The 20,943-nt window shown below is 35.3% G+C and overlaps 1 protein-coding gene across 1 annotated transcript in view; it reads right to left on the bottom strand.

The window, feature by feature from the left end:
* The window catches only part of LOC127960258 (contactin-3-like), a 56,988-nt gene that overhangs the window by 14,801 nt on the left and 21,244 nt on the right, over positions 1–20,943 (bottom strand). Inside the window, exons 6-14 of the mRNA XM_052559896.1 lie at positions 18,111–18,314; positions 16,788–16,890; positions 14,648–14,832; positions 10,996–11,132; positions 9,845–9,974; positions 9,201–9,351; positions 8,990–9,117; positions 5,467–5,642; positions 725–842 (exon numbers count right to left, since the gene is read on the bottom strand). Coding sequence (XP_052415856.1) covers positions 725–842; positions 5,467–5,642; positions 8,990–9,117; positions 9,201–9,351; positions 9,845–9,974; positions 10,996–11,132; positions 14,648–14,832; positions 16,788–16,890; positions 18,111–18,314 — 1,332 coding nt within the window. The remainder of the gene's footprint in view (positions 1–724; positions 843–5,466; positions 5,643–8,989; positions 9,118–9,200; positions 9,352–9,844; positions 9,975–10,995; positions 11,133–14,647; positions 14,833–16,787; positions 16,891–18,110; positions 18,315–20,943) is intronic.

The raw sequence follows: 20,943 nt of genomic DNA, 5'->3' as shown, positions 1-20,943 counted from the left end.
GGAGTGTTTGATTATACTCCACACCTGCTCAAACTTTAAACTGAGTCCATGCATTGTGCATATTGATGACTGCACGCTGATAAGAAGACAACTATTTGTTTAGGTGTGTGTGTTCTAAGGTGTTAGACATGGCACGTGGTTTGTGCTTGGGCATGCTTGCGTGAGTTTTAGCAAGGGCAACAAGGGGTGTGTATGCGTGCACGCTTGTATATGCACAACTAAATGATTCACATTTCTGCTCCAAATAACTCTCTGCCATTTAAATGTTTTCTCTTCATTTGCACTGCATTCTGGGGGCCGTCGTGCTGCTTAGTCGATGTGTAAATGAGCCAATTAAAGACATCCTCTATGATAAACAGCTCCTCTCCAAACACCTGGGACAGAACCGTGATGCGTAATGGCCATGAATACCAATGTGACTCACAAAAACAGCAGCGAAGACAAGGCCCCATAAAACATCCCAAGTGACACATTTAGCACTCTCTGAACTCTTGCTACATTAGCAGTGCCCTTTCATTGAAATACACACCTCGCAATAAGGTCTTCACTGTGGAAAATGGTTATATATATATATATATATATATATATATATATATATATATATATTTATATATATATATATATATATATATATATATATATATATATATATATATATATATATATATATATATGGCAAATATTGTACATGTGGACATATAAACTGAAAACAATTTGTTCCTACCTTTAACAACCAATATTGCGTCAGCAGACAAACTCTCGACGTCTGTGTCGATGAGACAAACATACTTCCCACCGTGATTAAGCTGGATGTTTCTAATCATAAGATCACCGGAAAAGCTCTGTAAGAAAAGTGAAAATTAAAATGAAATGGAAAAATAAATAAATTAATTAATAATTTCTGTTGTAACCGCACAAGGCATCAAATCCAGACTACTAATGAACAATAGGTTCTGAAATCTTGATGCATTATCATTCATAACATATTTCATGAATCAAAAATATAACCTCAAGGCATACTCTGTATTTTTTTTGGCTGGTGCCATGACAATTCTGGAAATGTTTCAAAAAATGAGAAAACAGGTACTAGAAACCAAGCAGAATTCAGAGACTGATTCAGAATTTTTTTAAATTCTTGTTTACATTTAAAAGGCCATGCAAAAACATTTTTGCATCTTTCTGTGTAATGCTTCAATTTAATTACTTTTTTTTCACACTAAAGGTAAATCAAGCATAAAAAGTTAAAATTGGAGTTAGAATAATGTAAAATAAACAAATAAACAAAAAACAGCACACTAAAGTAATACTGTCAACATTTTTTTATTTATTCTCATATATAAAAGTCAGATTTACAAATCAGAATTGTAAATGCCATAAGCAGTGATTATTTTTTTATTTTTTGCTGTTTACTCCAGGGTTATTATAAAAATTAAAGAAATGTGTTACTTGAAAATAATTATACTAGCTCTCTCTCTCTATACCTTGCTACTACTACTATTACTACTAATACTAATAATATTATTAAACAGGAAAAATGTAAAATTAAATCGATTATTTTACAAATAAGGATTCAACATATCAAATCTACTGTATATAAATAGCTCTGATACTCAAATAACATTAGTTTACATGGTCATCTAAATAAATAAATAAAACAATATCTGCTTAACAAAAGAGAAATCAGATTTGGGACACTTGCAACTGCAAGTAGCTTGAGTAACAAAGGTTCTGTTTTCAACAGCAATCTGTGTCTAGTATAGTGTGTTATGATGTAATTATCACCTAAAAATTCAGCTGAGGCAGGCATGCTAATGTTCCCTCTCATGCTAGCTGCCGATTTCTGCAAACTCAGAAACTCATCTCTCCCTTTAAAATGGCTGCTGTGCTCTGAGATACGTGTGGACCTAAATAAACAGTCTCAGTGACTAGCCTCCGGGATTCACTCAGATCCAGCTCTCTCAGCCACACAGGAGCTCAGTAAAACACACACTGTGGTTAATTGGCAAGAACATATGAATTATTCCACAATTACATAAGCCAGGACCAGGTAAATGAGCAAAGCACATGCAGAGTGAGAGTTAATGCTTTTCCAGATAAGCACACAGCATATTAAAATCCTAACGAATAATACAGATTTAAAAAACATGATATTTTCTTATTTTAAACAAAGACACTGCTAAGTATAACACAGCACAATGTTTGAAAGAAGCAAATTACATTAACTTAAACAGAAAACACTTGTCCTCTGGTTCTGATTAATTGACACCGTCTCATTTTATCTGATCACTTTATAAAAATTATAAATAATAAAATAAAATAGCATTCATTTATACTACTTTTCCCATTAAAGGAATAAAATAAAATAAAGTAGGTTTTCTGACACAATTTATACCACTGTTTCTCGCTGACTTTTAATAAAGAACATCCAGAAGTTCATACAAGCTGAATCCTGTATATCTCATTTAAGTCTCTAGTGGTCCACCAGTCCCAAACCACAGAGCACTACTGTAATAGTACATGTTAAGTATCTAATGCACTTTAAGCCCTAAAAAAAAAATAAAAAAATAAAAGGATTTCCTCTCCCGAGTTCAATTCCTATGAAAAATGGCTTAAACTCAATCAATATCAAAAAGAGAGCCCATTCATTGGACAGATTCCAAAATTTCAGGATTGGACGATAGGACTGCAGAGCGGGTGATGTTTAATTATTATAATGCACCCATCAGAGGCTGTTGAGAAGGAAGATAATCTTTGGGTACAGAGGAAGTGTGAATCTGTGAAAACCATATCTCATTATAACTCACATCTGCATCTGTCAATGTCATTTGTAATTGCCCTTGAAAGAAGTCCCAAGTATTAACTTAACATAGCCACTGACAATAAAAGGTAAGGCTTGGCTGTGGGTTTGAGGGGCATGAATTAAGATCATGAAAATGGGACAAAGCTGTAAAAAAAAAAAAAAAAAAAAAAAATATATATATATATATATATATATATATATATTTATTTATTTATTTATATTTAGGTTTTTATTTTTATACTAGTTTTATTTAATTAGAGAAACTAAATATACATTATGATTTAATTGAAATAGCATTTTCTAGTGAATTAAAAAGCCACACAGATGGGAAATAAAAAATTACCTGTATTACAGTGTATGATGTAGCTGTCCATCAGTGTAAACAATGTGCAAAGTAATTAAACCAAAAAGTACACAATTTATAAAGTTATTGGCTTCTAAAGTAAGGAGTCGACTCTGAATCGCTGAAACGAGTCGTTATAGATTTCAAATCTTTTGCCCCAAATCACTATGTACGTCACTAGGAACACTTTGCATAATAATCTCCGCCTACCGTCTTGGGAGAAACGGAACTCTGACCTGCCAACAGACGCTCTGGTTGGTGTGATATAATCATGTCGAGGAGACAGTGTGTTTTTAATTGTAAAGGCAAGTTTGTTTTATTTTCACTGCCAAAGAATGAAGATCAGTAGAACCAATTGCTAAAACTCATTTTTACCACAATACCAGAGCAGTACAACAAATCCTTGTTGTGTTCACAACATTTCACTGATGACTGCTTTTCTAATCTCGGTGAGTACAAGGCGGGATTTTCAAAGTGTTTGGCCATAAAAGAGGGTTCATTACCAACTTTATTTAGACCAACGAGCATTTCCGAATCACAACGCGAAGTATGATTATGAAGTTATCTGTCTGTTTTCTCCCGAGCGTCTAATCAGTATGTGTGCTGTCTGCAGCCTTTCTCTGTGCTGTTCTTCATTTACAAACACGTCATTAAAATGAAGTGTAACTCAATACTCAATACAAATGTAATACTCAACGAAGAGACATGAGAGAGATATCTATAGAAAGCTTGACATGTCTTCTTTAAAACTAAATAAGTGCTGCTAACAGATATTCTGTGATAAAGTAATCCATATGAAAACAACGCGATCCGTTTTTCACGTCTCCCTTCATTATATCTAATGTGACCACGACACATTTTTTTAATGTGAATAATATTTTTATTTTACTGTTTGCTTCGCGATGAGAGGAATAAGACATAATTCACCCCAAAAAGTCGCTAACGCATTGTTTACCATGAAGTTGTGTGCGGAACAACCAATCAAACCTATGTTAGTTGACCAATCAGAACACAGTATGCCAACGAAAAGTGGGGTTTAAAGAAACTGAATCTTTTGAACAGCTTTGTGCGAACCGTTTGGGGATCTCTGAGAATTGAGGTAATTTTAAAATTATATTTTGACAAAATGACAATGTTTTTTAACCTTGGATGGATTTAAACCTAATGTACAGGACTTATAAACAGTGATAGGAAGCTTAGAATTTTCATCTTACTGGCTCTTTAAATTCAAGAAGTTATGAACTGCCCAGTAGTTCTAGTCCTGTGCTTTTCAAAAATTATCTTAGTCTGTGCTCAGGTTTCAAATACTTGAAAGAAAATGATCAAAAGTTACTTATTTGTTCAAACCCCCAGGCAACCAAAGGGAAATCTAAACCAAAACAACTAAAAGGGAATGCGACACAACACAAAGCATTTCTCAAGGCAACGTTTCAATTCACTGGATTCTTGTGGCAATAAGAATTGTCTCCCCTGAGATGTAAAATGTCCTGTGAAACTGGAAGGGTAAAATGAGAACAAGACTCCTAATTGATCTGGCCTGTTTCCCTGGTTCACTCTTTAGAGAGCAGCTGTTTGTTATACATGTTGAATGATTCACATTCAGTGTAGGTCAATGATGGAATAACCCAGAACAAGATGGCAAAATTTATTCTAAGAATCCAATTTCAAACTACAGACATAATGGCAGGCAAGTCTCTTTGATAGAGAGCATTCAAAGACCCAATGGCTTGCTCCTGTCCAGCACAATGATTAGATTAAAACCCAGTTACTACTTCAAGTGCTTGTGTTTCAGATCTATTCAATAAGATGGCCTTTATTACACGCCGGGTTCTTTGGTTTGATTCAAATGATGAGCACAAATAACGAAAACTAATTCATCTGAAACTCCAACTCAGATCAAATAAATGCTCTAATTTATCTTTGAATTTGTCAAAAAATAAATAAAATAAATAAATACAACTTGCATTTTAATGTACAGAATTCTTATGTCAAATTTCTTTGTAATTAATTAAAATGTCCATATTCTACATTTCTGCAGCATTTATTTATTTATTATGAAAGAAAGTCATATCTCTAATTGAATAGTCATTCATTTCAGAGCTTTACAATTAAAAAGACTGCAGACATGTTTGCAGATTTCATAAAAGATTTCTGAAGGTTAGATTATGTCTACACAGTACATCAAACCCCCTATTTTTCAAAACAGCAAGGAAAATCCTGTTTTTTCAGAGAAATGTTCCCTATAAATATTGCATGGCTGGAGGTGGTGGTGTGGGATGAGGGTGCTGAGGTTGCAATACAGCCCTAAAACCACAATACTCACCCCTCCCACTCGCTCGAAGTGGTCGGCGTCCTGATGGAAATCAATGGGCTGACCGTTGAAGGCCCAGGAGAAGGCCACTTCCAAGGCTGGATCGGCAGTCACCTGGCAGGGCAGCACGATGCTCTCACCCACCGTGATCTCTGTGCTGCTGGGACCCTGGCTGATCCTCGTGGGCTCTGTTAGTTACAGTGTCAACACAGTCTGTCAGTTTAGCTCTGAGGCGAGAAAACCACTTCTGTAGCCAGGCAAATAAAAAGATAATCTTTTTTATATTTATTTTTTATCTAGTGAGCTGGCACAGGAGGAAGCATGTTAAAGCATCATAGGCATGATCCCTACACATGGCTTCATAATTATTCTGCTTTATAATATTCAAATGCTCTGCAACAAGCTCTAATTAAAGGGATAGTTCACCAATTATGTCATCAATTACTCACTCTCATGTTGTTCCGATCCTGTAAGACCATCGCTCATCTAATTAAGATATTTTTGAAGAAATCTGAGAACTCTCTGACCCTGCATAGACAGCTAGGATATTAAACTTACATTTTAAATTAAATTTATGCATTTTGTAGACACTTTTATTTGCTAACGCAATGCTCTACCACTTGAGCCACAGGAAAAACTTTTAGGAATAATATTACCATGATCAATGCACAGAAACTTAGCAAAGACATCAGTAAAGTAGTCCATCTGACATCAGGGGTTCAACCGTAGTTTTACGAATCTGCAAAAAATACTTCTTGTGCACAAAGAAAAAAATAATAGCTTTCTCAAGTCCTCTCCCAGATTTACTATCTTCCACCATTTTGGAAATTACCCCATAAACGTAATCAAATGTAATATTACATTCAGTAGAAAGTACACACATGCTGTTATTATTTTCTTTGCGCACAAAAAGTATTCTCGTAGCTTCGTAAAATTACGGTTGAAGCCCTGATGTCATATGAACTATTTTCTTATTTTATTGATGGCCGACATTTCTGTGTGTTTATCGTGGAAATATCCTTGCTGTCTATGGAGTGTCAGAAAGCTCTCTGATTCCTCTCTCTGACAATTGGGAGGAAAAGGAACAACTGGGACTAATGAAACAACACAGGAAACACCTGGGGCAAATGAACACAATACACGGGTAAACCTGGAAAGAAATCAAACACTCAAAACACAGGACAGACTCTGACAATATGAGGGTGACAGAAACTTTATCTTTGGGTGAACTAACACTTAAAAACTAAAATTATTTAGAAATACTGTTAGAAATATACATAGTATACAATAGGCATTATATGAATATAATTGACAAAATAACAAAATGTAACAATAAACTATAGCTGAAAATAATAAAAAATCCCCCCTTAACCCAAGATTCTACACAAATAATGAACTACAAATGTATTTATAATACAAGGATGTGCCACATTTGGAAAAGAAAGTGAGAGGGGAAAATTAAAATGTTTTTGTGTAAAAACCAAACTTCTTTTTAAAATAACTTCTTTGTAACAATATGTTACTACATTTCTGTTGTCCTGATGAACAGTAGGCTGTACCACATTCTACGCTGGTTTATTGCTGTAATAAATAATCTTAATTTCTACAGTAGGTACTACACTTACTATACTTTCCATATGGGGGCTATTAATTTGAGAAGAACATAAAGTGGGTTTTAATAAGAGCCAAATGAATTGGCAGCATGTCTTCTGTGAGCAGAATACAGTTGACTGAAGACACTTTGTGAGGGAAAGGTCATTTTAATTAAATTACATTAAGGTGGTCAACTGCTGGTGCATGAAAAAAACATAATGAAAGAAAATGCATGGAAGGAAAAGAAAGAGAAACCCCATAAAAGACGTATGGACACACACGGAGGCCTCTATGGTATAAAGCTAATGAGTTTCTTCTGATTTACCATGAAAATACTGCCGATTAAACCCGTAACCTACATAACGAAGAATAAAAGTGAGGAATAACATTCATCCTATAGCTTAATGAGGAGATAACAATCCACACGGATAATGGCTAGAGCAATTACAGATGACCTTAACAATGAGTAATTAGTGAAACATGGACTGGGGTGTGTGGAAGACTGAAGCAAGAGGGTACATGAACTACACAGAACACACGAGAAGAGAATGTTATACCATCCACAACATAGAAGGCTCTTTTAAAGTGACAGTTCACCCCAAAAAAGAAAAGCCTGCTCTTTACTCAGTTTCATTTTGTTCCAAATCACAAAAGGAGAATTTTTTTTCATGCAATTACAATAAACAAGAAATAGCCACAAAAGCACGATCAAAAAAAATAAAAAGGGTTCGAAAATAAGAATCGCATTATGCACTATATGTAAAACCACACAATGCATTGTTATTTTACATTTGATTATTCAATTTTGAATACGTAACTTTAGTGTTGCTAGAGCCATGCTCTACTGGAAATCTACAGAAACTATTCATTGAAGTATCTATGTTTGATCTGTGAATGGATGCAATTTTATAATAAATTGCAATAAATAAATCAGTTTATGTGGTTTACAAACTGAATAATTCATTTACAAATCGTAATGACTTCTCAAATTGAACTTAATGCCCAGTTCCAATTCACTGATATAGTCAAGAAAAAAAAAAAAAAAAAACTATTAGCTACGACATACAGGCTTAAAATACAGCATGATTCATATCAACTAATTAAATTTGGTTGTTTTGTGTCCTTTTCTTAAGCTTTAAAGCTAAAGTCAGCATTCACTGTAATAGCATTAAAAATAATGTGCAGTATGTTCTTCATATTTTCTTATTTTGTGTTCCACAGAAGAAAGGAAAAAAAAACATACGAGTTTGGAATGACTTGAGGATGAGTAAAAGATGACAGAATTAACAGTTTTGGACGAACTATTCCTTAAATAGGAGTTTGAAAAGATGTCTTAACTTTTAGACATAGAGACTTGATAACAAAAGCCATTTGTCTTGAGATAGTGTAGCGCCATTGTGTAGGACTTCTCAGTGTGCTTGATTATATAAAACAAATCTTACGCTTTGTGATTTTTTGACTTGAAAGGCTGACAGCAGTGACAACAGAAACTTAGAAGAATGGAGTTGTCAGTTGGCTAATACATCTCTTGAAACAGCAGAAGCAATGCATCATGATATGTGCCAGATGTGGGATTTCATTCAAAGCTGATCATGGTTCAACCATCAAGAATACAGTATCTGAGTCAACAATATGAGTGGACCAGACAGAGCATTGTCTGCACTGAAAAAAATAAATAAAGCTGTTATTCATCCAAATCTACTTTTCCAAGACTATTTCGAGAGAGATGGATCAGCTTTGTATTTTTTTTTTCAACAAAGAAATTGTTAGGACAATAAAACAAAACAAAAAATACTTCTTTTGTCTGGCTTCTTGTTATTTTTTGTAGTAATAGATAAAAAAAATGGGGCTGTGAATAAAGAGTGGAGAATGTTGCAAGCCGAATTCGAACCTCAGTATGCTCTAAACAACCAACATTGATCTGAAAAACACAATAACTTACCTGTGATTATCAGTCTTCCTGTTGTGCTAGCTGTGCCAAATTGATTTTTAGCGATGCATGTGTAAGTACCTCCATCTCGCTTAGTTACGTTGGCAATCTTAAGAGTCCCATTTGGGAAGAGAGAAATCCTGAAGGTAATGGATAATTTATTAGCATCACAAAGACTCACATGGCTTCAGTGTGATAAAATATAAATTCCGAAGCTAAATACCTTTCGCTTCTTTGCAGTATCTCGGTCCCTCTTTTCCACAGGCTAATGGCTCTGGGCGAAGCATGTGGCCTGCAATCTAAGCTAACGTCACTACCCGAGCGAGCCTTAAGCACTCGGCTCAAAGGATTCTGGGAGAAGCTGGGAGCAGAGGCTGTAAGAGACAGAGAGATTTTGTCCTCAGACTCACACTTAAAGCCTCAATGGAATCTGTGATGAACAGCAATTGACGTTCAAACAGCCTCTAGCAAAAAAAGGAAGAAAGCCTTTTATAAAAGTCTAAAGGACTTAACAAATAGAGCTGTCTGCTTCCACTGGCTTCTTCCAGGCCATTTGTCTTAAACTAAAACTTACATTTTTGCTGTGCCACTCTCTGCCGTGTCTTCAATAGACACCATTTATTTGAAACTGGCCTTGTACGCACAATACTGGCCAATGTGTCGTGATTAAAATGAATGGATTTCAGCATGCACAGACATAATTTCACAATCAATTCTGGAGAAATTTAAGTGTTACAATGGCGCACTCAATCAGATTAATGTTTCCAGTGCTGCCTTGTATTTTGAGCCTGGTCTGTGACTACACAATATAGTTGTAGCATTCAAATGAAGGATGTAAAGCAGGCAGTGAAAACAAAGAGGTCGTACCAAGCACCATCAGTTCGGCGCTGGAATAAATGATGCCATGCTTGTTCTCTGCCACACACTGATACATCCCGCCATCTGAGAGGTTTAGTGAGGAGATTGAGAGAGCGCCGTTCTCTATTTGCACTCTGCCCTGTAGACATAAAAACAAACAAATGGTTGCTATGCGGTTGCTAGGGCATTGCTGGGCTGCTTGATTAGATGGTTGCTTACTGGCCCAAGTCGAAATAGACCAGTGTCAAGTTTCTATGACATTCTAGTTGCTAAATATGAATTGGATCCGTCGTTCAATTAACTAAAACTATAAAAAGATGGTACAGTATATATATATATATATATATATATATATATATATATAGATATATAAAGGTAAACTTAAGCCCTATTCTGACAGGACTAGTTTTCCAGTTGTTTTTCTCAAACACCCTCTCTAATAATTCTATTATTCAGTATGAAAATTGATATTTTAAGATTTAATAACAAATATATCTAACAAAGTATTGGCTGATAACCAATTTAATGTGTACTCCTTCCATTTTCTCAGCATGAATGACAGATTTTTAAAAAAAAAACACGGCTGCACTCGAACTTTGAAAGTACGTAGAGTTGAACATCTAAGGACAGGTTAAGAGAGGGTGGAGGAGGTTATAAAAGAGAATAAAGAAAAATGCTGACCCCCTGCTTCAATGAACAGAAAAGAAATGTTGAACATAGCAGTGAAATACTAATGGCCAATTCATTTGGCATGGGCACCCAGTCGGAAAAGTATGTGAGACAGGTAGGGAGGTGTTGAGCTGATGGTCCTGCTAATGGAATAGCAGACATTTAAGCCTATCGGCTGTTCTTAAGGGCTGAACTCAGCACAAAGAGTCACAAGGAGAGATTGACATGATGTGTGATGGAGGAGTGGGGAGGAGGTACAGCACGGGTCACTCTCTGCTTGAATGCAGGTCACATCTAATGGAGTCTTTCTGCTGCCTTAGAACTGCTGATATTTGTTGATGGGAGTCTCTCCTACTTAAACAGCTGTTGGCTTCTTTTTTGCCTGGCTTTTATGTCAGCAATGAGAATTTATGTTTGCAATGACCTTGAACTAAAGTGGGTGGAGATAAAGCTTTCAGTCTCATTAAGGCCTTTGAGAAACCGCAAAGTACCTCTGATATAAGAGTTTCTCCATTCTTCAGCCAGCTGTACGAGGGTTTTGGTTTCCCATTGGCTTTGCATTCCCAAAACAGATTCTCCTCAATGGACAATGATTTGTCCATCATCGTCTGCAGCCAATGAGGGGTGGCTAAGGAAAGAGAGCATATGAATAAATCAGGAAATGAATGTAGGATCGATGATGGATAGAACGCACAAAAATGAAATGCCACTTGCAAATTAAGACAAGCCATATTGCCCAAGACTGAAAAATTCAAAGGCCTAGATGACAGAAACAATTAAAGCAAAAGTTCACCAAATATGGAAAAATTTCTCACCCTAAGGGTCATTTTGTGCGGTCTTCGGTCATTTCCGACCGGAATATTTTACGTTTTGAAATGTTAAAAATCACAGCTTCATCGGAATGATATGAAATGCGGTGACTTTCATGGCATTTGGGGTGTGAACATACAAAAAAATTGAGGGCATGATTCGAACAGTCTAAGTGGGCGTAAAAAAAATAGTAACACTCATGGTCTTCGGTCAAAAATGACCGTCCATAGGAAATGAATGGGAAATAGACAAAAATACAACAATTCAGAGAATATTTGTGTACACAATCTACAAATCGATCACAAAACTGAAAAAAAGTGCACAGCAGTGAAGGGATAACACTATAAAACATCAAGAGTGTGATATTGACACATCCAATCACACACAGATGCACACACACACACACAAACACACACACACACACATACTTACACATAGACACCTATGAACTACTGTGTCTGTAACACAGAGCAAAGTTTTGAGAATGTGAAATCCATTCAATAATTCAGTCATAATGCAGAGAAAATCTAACAGCAGTGAAGGTATGACACTCTAAATAATCACATACACACACACACGCGCGCGCACACACGCGCGCACACACGCACACACCTATGACCTGCTGTCTGTAAAACAGCGATGAGAAGCAAGCGCTGCCTCTTGGGTTTGTCAGTGCACTTAGAAACTCAGACTTGGTCCTTTGCACCATTCTGAGGATTCTTATTTTTTATTTTTTTGCAGGAGCTCTGTGCCACTGAACAATATGTTCAGGTTTGATTGCAATCATAATGCAAAAACTTTAATGCAAATAATGCATGAAATCATTATTTATAACAGAAGAAATATAAAAAAATATACAAAAAGTACTCTTTAGAATGTATTAATATATATTCAAGTCCACTACTTAATATGAGTAAGCAATTATGTCTAAAAACAATAAGGGAATTCACAAGCCTCTCTATAGATTCCTATTCTGGTAATAAGTGGTTGCACCATGCACTTACATGTTTTTCTTTCTTTGCTCTCACCAGGTGGCGCTAAAAAATCTTCAAAAAAAATGTATTTGAAAGGCCTAGTCTCTGGTTTAATCTGAAATACAACATTAATTCGAAAATAATTTAGAAAAATTAGAAAAAAAAAATTATGTACTATTTTCTATGAGAAAAATTGTTCATAATTATTGCATAAATATGAATTAATACCTTAAAATTTTCTCAAAATACAAAAGAAAAAAGAAAAAATATTATTGAATAAAAATATATTCCACTGATTTTACTGGGGGGCAAAAAAGTTACATTTTAGGTGTCCGGTCACTTATGACCCCTGAAGACCCTGAGTGTGACTCCCAAATGAGGGCCGCACAAGGGTTAAAAGTAAAAGACAAAATATACCCTACTATCAAATGTTTAGGGTGTGTAATATTTTATAATGTTCTTTAAAGAGGTCCCTTTATTATTGCAGAAAAATCAATAAAAACAGCAATAATGCAAATTATTATTACTATTTAATATAACCGTGTTCTATTTGATTTTCTTTTAAAATTATTTATTTATGTAATAGCAAAGCTGAATTTTCTCCAGTCTTCAATGTCACATGGTCCTTTAGAAATCCTTCTAAAATGCTGATTTGGTGCTAAAGTATCATTTCTTCTTGTTATTTTCATCAGTGTATGTATGAACTATTACTTCAAATTTACTTGATAACATACTTTTGCAGCAAATCCTAACCCACTCAGATAGCTCAAATCACACAGTGCGACCCCAGAACCCCTTTACGATTCTGATTATTAATTATCATTATCAGAAAAGGCTGCAAAATTAGAATCACATAAGCTGTTTCACCAGCTCCAAATGGCTTGCCATACACCCACTCGCTAGTCTGTATAATACTGAGAGCATGCTTGACGTTCCCATAAAAACAAACAATAGACGACCCATTTCACAAGAGCCATGTGAATATGAATCTAACGACTGAAGTGAGACGCTCGGTGAATATGTCAATTTTATCACACTACAGGCACATGCTCCATTCCATTCTACAAATCCTTTGACCTCCTTCTTGAAGCTTTATTATCCTTTCTGCTGGCAAACACTCCACTGCCACGAGTCTTGAGTTCAATTAACAAATTCATATGATTGCATTTCTCCCCACAAATGTTAATTTAAAAGGCCTAGGATAAGACCTTTGGAATCCTTTAAGACCGACACCAATCCAGTGCTTTTTAAACTGCTTGTTTTTTTGCAGGAAGTCAAATAGTGGAACAGAAAATCTACTTTGACAAGGCAAACTCCCGTTTTCATTTATCCTACAGAATTGTATTTCAGGCAGTCAGTGCAAACACAGAAAGCCCCAAAAGACTGCCAAGTGCTTGTTAGATCTTATTAAGGGTGCAAAGGGTATAAAATTATTAATACAACAACGCCATACATCTCAGATTAAGCTTGACTTTTTATGGAATGCCACCGTGACCTTCTACAATGAGGTGCTCATTGCAGAAGGTCACAATCACTTGCATCATGAAATGTCATGTCTCTCAAGGACACGAGTCAAATGAGACACTGGTTGTGCCGATCTCACTGTGAGTTATGACACAAATGGCATTGCGAGGTCGAGTGCAGTTTCACGGGGCATAATGACAGTGGAAAAGTGTCATAATTATGGCACTCAAGGTAGTTTAGAACTTTACAAACCCCTATAGAATCACCTAAAACTTACAATCAAATAAAATAAAGTAATAAATAACACAATTTAACAGCTTTAATTTAAATTTTAGCTCTAATGTACAACTTTAAATTAGATTTTTAAATGCATCTCATACTTATCTTCATAAATGTATTGTTTTAATAAACTGATATTTACACAGTTGACTGAAATAAGCTACAATAACTTATCCCGTGTTAATTTTTCTCTACAGACAAAACACAAATCATAATGTTCTTTTGTAAAAATACAATTTGCATTCTATAAAACACCTCCAAATGAATAAATAACTGCAGTAACATAACCAATGCCACTATCTGATTTATTACTGCAGTTTCAATGCAGTGCAGAAATGCCATATGGCAACAGTTATATTTTTTTTTTCTCTTTTTTTTTTTCAAATGACTGTAAAGCTTCATGAGACAAAGCTGAATTGTCAGCAAATCAAAGAACAAATTCCAGAAGTTGAAGAAATGCACACACACACATACATATATACATATATATATATATAACAATAAATTGAAGGAACATTGTATATTGACAAGGTTCTTTGTGATAAGTGTAAAAGGCTGAAAAAAAAATAAAAAAATAAAACAAACTAGAAATCATGAGTGAATAAGAACAACTCACCATGGAAAGACATACGACCCCTCGCAGCATTCTTTCCACGACTGTTTTCTGCTATGCACTCATATGTCCCTGTGTCCTCTTGTTGAAAACTTGGAATCTCCAGAATGGCGTTAGAATTTTTCAGTTTGACTTTGCTTGGGAACGAAACATCACTGGTTCGTCTCCAGCTTATCCTGGGAACTGGACTGTGAATACGCAACAAAGCCACCATTAGAACATACAAATTCATTTGATAGATACGTTCATCTAAAGCAAATATACTTTTTAACTCTGTATGTTTATTTCCTGGGAGTCAAATCATTACCTTGTGATTGCTTTTAACAAAAGCAACATACACTGCATTCAAGCTATAGATTTTATTATTATGTGTGGGTCTTGCTTTTACATGTTATGCATTTGGCACTTTTATTCAAAGCATTCAAGGCATTAGCCATTCATGAATTCCACAGAACCAAATGCCTGAACCTGGAGATGCTGCCACAATATTCTACCGGCTACAGGAACTTTTTCTCATTCACAGAATTCCATCTGTGGAATTATAAGGTTAACTTCAGAATTACTGTTTAACATAATGTTCGGTTAGAGGAAATCAATTTGGCAGAAGCTTTTATCCAAAGTGGCAAACACTGCATACAAGTTATGCTTTTTATTATTATGTGCAGATCTTGTATTTATATGTATCCATTGGCAGACACTTTTATTAAAAAAATTCAAGGTATTTTATTAATCATGCATGCATTCCCTTGAAACCAAATTCATAACCTTGGCATGTCTATCATCATATTTTAACAGCTACAACTTTTTTTTTTTTATTCACAGAGTTTCATTTGAGGAATTACAAGGTCAAATTTATGGTTTAATGTAGTGTTTGGTAAGAGGAAATCAGTTTGGCAGTTGCTTTCATCTAAAGTGGCATATATTGCATTCAAGTTGTGCATATTAATATTAATTAATTAATTATTATAATTAATTAATTAATATAATTATTACCAGTATATAATTTTAGGGTCAGTACAGTTATTATTATTATTATTATTATTATTATTATTATTATTATTATTATTATTATTATTATTATTAATCTTATTATTTATTTATTTATTTTTTATTATTATTATTATTATTTTAGAAAGTAATACTTTTTTTCAGCAAGGATGCATTAAATTAATCATACGTTTCAAAATATATGTAGCAATGCAAACACCTCATTCCAAAGAAAAAAAATATTAAGCAGCACAGCTGACAACACTAAATTTAATAAGAAAATTATTCTTTAGCTCCAAATCAGCATATTAGTATGATTTCTGAAGCATCGTGTGGCACTGAAGATTGGAGAAACGACTGCCGAAAATTCAGCTTCAGCCTCACAAAAATATAAAATATGTCAGAATAGAAAGCAAATATTTTAAACTATGATAATGTTTCACAGTTATACAGTTTCTATTGTATTTTTTATCAAATAAATGCAGCTTAGGTGAACTTAAGAGACTTAAACATTAGACAATCTTAGTGACCCCAGACTTTTATGGTAGATGTTTTTATCCATATATTTAAGTTAAGCATTTTGATCTGGTCATGCATTTCCTAGGATTCTAATCCATGACACACCACGCTGTTGTTGCTAGCATCATGCTCAACCAGCTACAGCAACTTTGTCTGAGGAAGTGAAATTCCATAATGTTTAGAAAGAAAATCCATTTCCCCCTCATTTTCTCCAAAGCTGTACCCTATTAAGAAAATCTGAGTGTGAATGGATCTGATTCACATTAGAATCTGGGGTGACGTGCTTCTTGTATGGTGTGAAAAGCTATCATCTCCCGCTTTTTGAAAACCTGCATTACCCTCCTCTTTAAACGACAACCCTTCTGCTCTTCCTTTGAAAAGAAGCTTGCAGCTCTATTTCCACACTAGGGTCATTGCTCTCTGCAAAGCGGGCCATTGTGGTGAAAAGCTCTCTGTAAAAAGCTTCTGTGACAGATTGCAAATCATATTAAGAATGAACCTGAAGTGCTGATCACAAATTCGGTGTATTTTATAACGCGGGATAAAAATAAATAACGCTAAGCAAGGGTGTGAACTCAGGCAACAGTTTGCGGCGGTAGAATGCAGACAGACGCAGGTGCATGCATGTTGGACTTACTTTCCCAAGGCAAAGCATTCTAGCTTCAGCGTGGATCCTTTAGCAGCTGGAATGGTGTCGGGGAAATGAAGCTCTATTTTGGGCTCGTACTCTCCCATCGCTCCTGCCATGGGCAGACAAAACAGCACAAATGCATACGGCATTGTGATTCATGATTTATGATATACAAGCTTTGTACTCCAGAATACAAGCAAAACAACAACAAATGGCAAAACACAAAGACCTGTCAATGAGCAGGGGAGCTGAGAAGATTGTGCCAAAAATACAGAGACATGTCATTAAAGATTTATGGAGCACACATAATAAAAACAGGATCCATCTCAAATGGAAATGTGGCCTCCTTTGAGGCATTGTCAAGGGTGCAGGTTAGTGTTCTTAAAAGAGGCAGTTTAGCTTTCAGGACAGTGGCATAAATACATCTCTGACATTTACGAATGAACATCTCCCTAAAAATGTCACAAGCTTCTTCAACCCAAGTGAGATATACTGTTAAAAAAAATCTGTGAAATCTATGGTAACTAAACAAACAAATAAAACAGAAGTTTACTGTAAAAATAATATGGTGCCAACGTTTTATGTTTTAGAGACTGAACTTAAATTAACAGGTAAAAATTAATATTTATTATAACTCAAAAAAGTAAAAGTTATTCCTTGACTATTCAGACAGGACAGTGACCAGATGACAGGAATGTATTGGGTAGAGATTCAGCATTGGACTGAAATTAAAATTACATGAAATACCCCATTACAGTTTTTCGTATAGAGGCCTGTTACATCAGGAACGACAACTATAAAAGTAACTATAACCATAACTACATTAGTGTCCACACTGATGTAAAATAAATGTTTATTTATTTTTTATAAGCATATGCTGTAGCTGTCATCTGCCACTTTAAATTCTCAAGCTCTTACAAGCAGGATGGATTCTGATTGGATGTCAATGTTTTTATTTCAAAGTTAATTTTATCTGAAAGGTTGTTTTTTTTATCATACAAAATTATTCCAATGAGATTGTTCTCTGTGTCATTATCTTTACAGTTTTGGAGTGATTTTTTTTTAACAATATCTTTTCATTTATCATTCTTTATGTCAATGGACTTAAAGGGATAGTTCACCCCCCTCCCCACAAAAATGCCATTATTTGCTGTAAATTTCTTGCACAGACCGATCTTTTCACTTCATAAGACTTCAGTATATCGTCATAAGCCATGGGTGTTCATTTTGTGTTCCTTGACCTGTTTTGTTTTATTTTTATTTATTTTTTTCAGTGTATACTCCTATATTGTGTAAAACTGTGCAGTATTTGACGGACACCCCACTTACCGTCATTTCTCAGAACTAAAGGTGTTGGCGAACTGAACACCCTCTCCTTGGTAATAGTGTTGTTAACAACGCAGGTGTAATTCCCAACATCGGATGGTTCCACTTTAGCTATGTAGAGATTCCCCGTCTCTTGGGATACAAAGCGCCGGCTGTCTTGGTGGACGAAGTGAGGGTACTCGTTGAAGACCCAGGTGAATGTGAGCTCTAGAAAGATGTCAGAAACAGAGCGTTTGATCCTGACACGGACATTAATACTTTCAGAAAGGTGTTGAGTCACTTTGTCCGGTAAACCATAATCTCGGCTCAAAAGCACGTACAAAGCGTCTGCATTACACCACTTGCTTAGCCTCAGGCTGACCTCCTTAAAGCAGGTAAGGCTCAGTAAACAGAGCGACTCTTCCTTTGTGAGGCGGCAGGAAAGGGAGCGAAACAAACTAGATTAAAGCGCCTCACTGGCACTCTTATGACACATGCCCTGTCCGGCTTCACCATGGCTGGGGACGGAGGCTTCTCTGTTGGCGTCATTCATGCATGGCTGGCTTTTACTGGAAAGGGCTGAACCAAAGAAGACCGAAGGCCCTGCCACAGTACATTAGCGTATCATCTACAGGAGACTGAGAGGGGGAAGGGAATGGGAAAGAGAGGCTTGTGCACATGATGCAACTTTTGGAAAGGTGTACAGGATGGCTGCCACTCAAAAAGTGTCGTCCCCCAAGACTGCGCCGCCCATCCTAAGATGTGGAAAAACACTGGCAGGGTGGGTGTCCTGAAGTTGAAAGCAATTCTTTATGATCAGGTTGGCTTGGGAATCCCTGCATCAGAGCTCTGTTAGCTTAATAAGAAGTGATAGTTTTTGTCAAATGCGCTGAACATAGAGGATTCGAAGACAGAAATTGCGATGGTTATTGAAAACATAAACAAACATGCTGTTCAGAAATACAATGGAGGATCTTTATGAGGGTGTCTGATGTTAAATGCCTCCACAGATAAAAAAAAATAAGGCAATCATGGGATTCTTGATATGACCTCTGCATTGTGACAGTATCAGAGTTATTTATTTTCTATTATGAAATTTTAAGGAATTGAAGCAGAATAGGAATGCTGGAAAAATGGCCTACACTGGGAAAATATGGCAGACAAGGTCAAAGTCAAGAAATACTTTTAACCACCATTCAGTCTTTTAAGAGCCACACAATTGAAAAGGCATATTGAGAATGTATTTTGATCAAAAATACTTTTATTTAATCATCCACAATCCTATGAAGGATAAAATATGAAGATTTTTTTTTTTAATCAGTGTTGAAAAAAGTTTTTGTGGAATTAGGACTGCACGATATATCGCATGAAATATTTAAATAAATAAATTAATGCATTTAGCAGACGCTTTTATCCAAAGCAACTTACACTGCATTCAGGCTAACAATTTTCTCCTAACATGTGTTCCTTGGGATTTGAACCCACAACCTTGCACCTGCTAACGCAATGCGTCTACCACTTAAGCTAGAGGAACACTTTAATACGTAATGAGTACCTTGTCAGTAAAGCTGGTAATCAGTGGTAAATCTCAATCACGTGTACATAGAGCAGCATTTACAACACAGAGCAGTTGTTCAATGACAAGCTGATCATATATCATATATGAATGCGCATTAAATATTGCATGCAATTTATCATCCTAGCCCTAATTAAAAAACAGCTTTTTTTGTTTTGTTTTGTAACATTATAAATGTCATTACTGTCATTTTTGATTTAAATTTAACTGAAACATTAATAAATAATAAAATTAAATAATAATAATAACAATAAGAAGAAATCTTACTGATGCCAAACATTTGAACGGTAGTGTATAGTGGATTTTGGCAGATGTGGAGCAGAGAATCAATTTTATTGCATAATATTTTTCAACAGAAAACCTAGCTTTACCCTTGGAAAAAAAAAGTGTTTTGACTATTACTAAAGTAGAACAATATAGCTTCCTCTACTAGGATAAAACAGGTTGGTAATAATAACCAATTAGTTTTTTGAGTTCAGCAATCTCAACGGACAGCTAGATCATGATGAAGCTTTTTTTTTATATATATATATCTAGGGGGAAACTGTAAATGTAGAGCACAGAAAACTTATTTTAAAAACTTTTGATCACATGCTATTTTACAACAATGAGCATTCAACATTGCTCGAGGGGTTGGGGGGGGGGGGGTGAGGGTAGTTTAGATGTTTCAAATATTACTAGTGTAAAACAATACAGCTTCTTCCACAATGATAAAACAGGTTGGTAATAATAACCCATTCGTCTTTTGAGTTCAATATGCAGCCTAAATCTAAATAGATAAAGAGCAACTACTATATATTGTAATCCTTAAACTTATACACAGCAAAAACTTTTATAATAGAATCAGTTGAAAATTGGCAAAGCTTAGCATTCTTGTTTGCATTTTGCAGTGATAAACAATTGATTACCTACTCGGCACAGAAAATGCATTCGACAAAAAAAAAAAAAAACATTTCTCACTAACAGGGTTGAGACTTCAATTTCAGGTCTTTATTTCCATTTGCCTCCAGATTCAGGTCTGATTGAAAAGAAAGTGATCCAAATGAAAAAAACAAACAAACAAATGAAGCCAAAGAAAAGATGGCAGAATCTGCGATCCATTGTAAATGAGTTTCTTTAGAAGGTCTAATGCTATAACCAGCATGAGTAAAATGACCATCAGTGTTTCAGAAACGTGTTTTTTAACCACAAAATGTGTTGATTAAATTTCCGCTTTCTCCAGCATTTTTCAATGTTTTATTTAGGCTTTTTAGACACACTTAGCCTACGTTTTCAATCGCT

This window comes from Carassius gibelio, chromosome B6 (assembly GCF_023724105.1).
Source record: "Carassius gibelio isolate Cgi1373 ecotype wild population from Czech Republic chromosome B6, carGib1.2-hapl.c, whole genome shotgun sequence".
Lineage (NCBI taxonomy): Eukaryota > Metazoa > Chordata > Actinopteri > Cypriniformes > Cyprinidae > Carassius > Carassius gibelio.
Note: the sequence above shows the minus strand (reverse complement) of the source record. Positions and strands in the feature narration are given on the sequence as shown.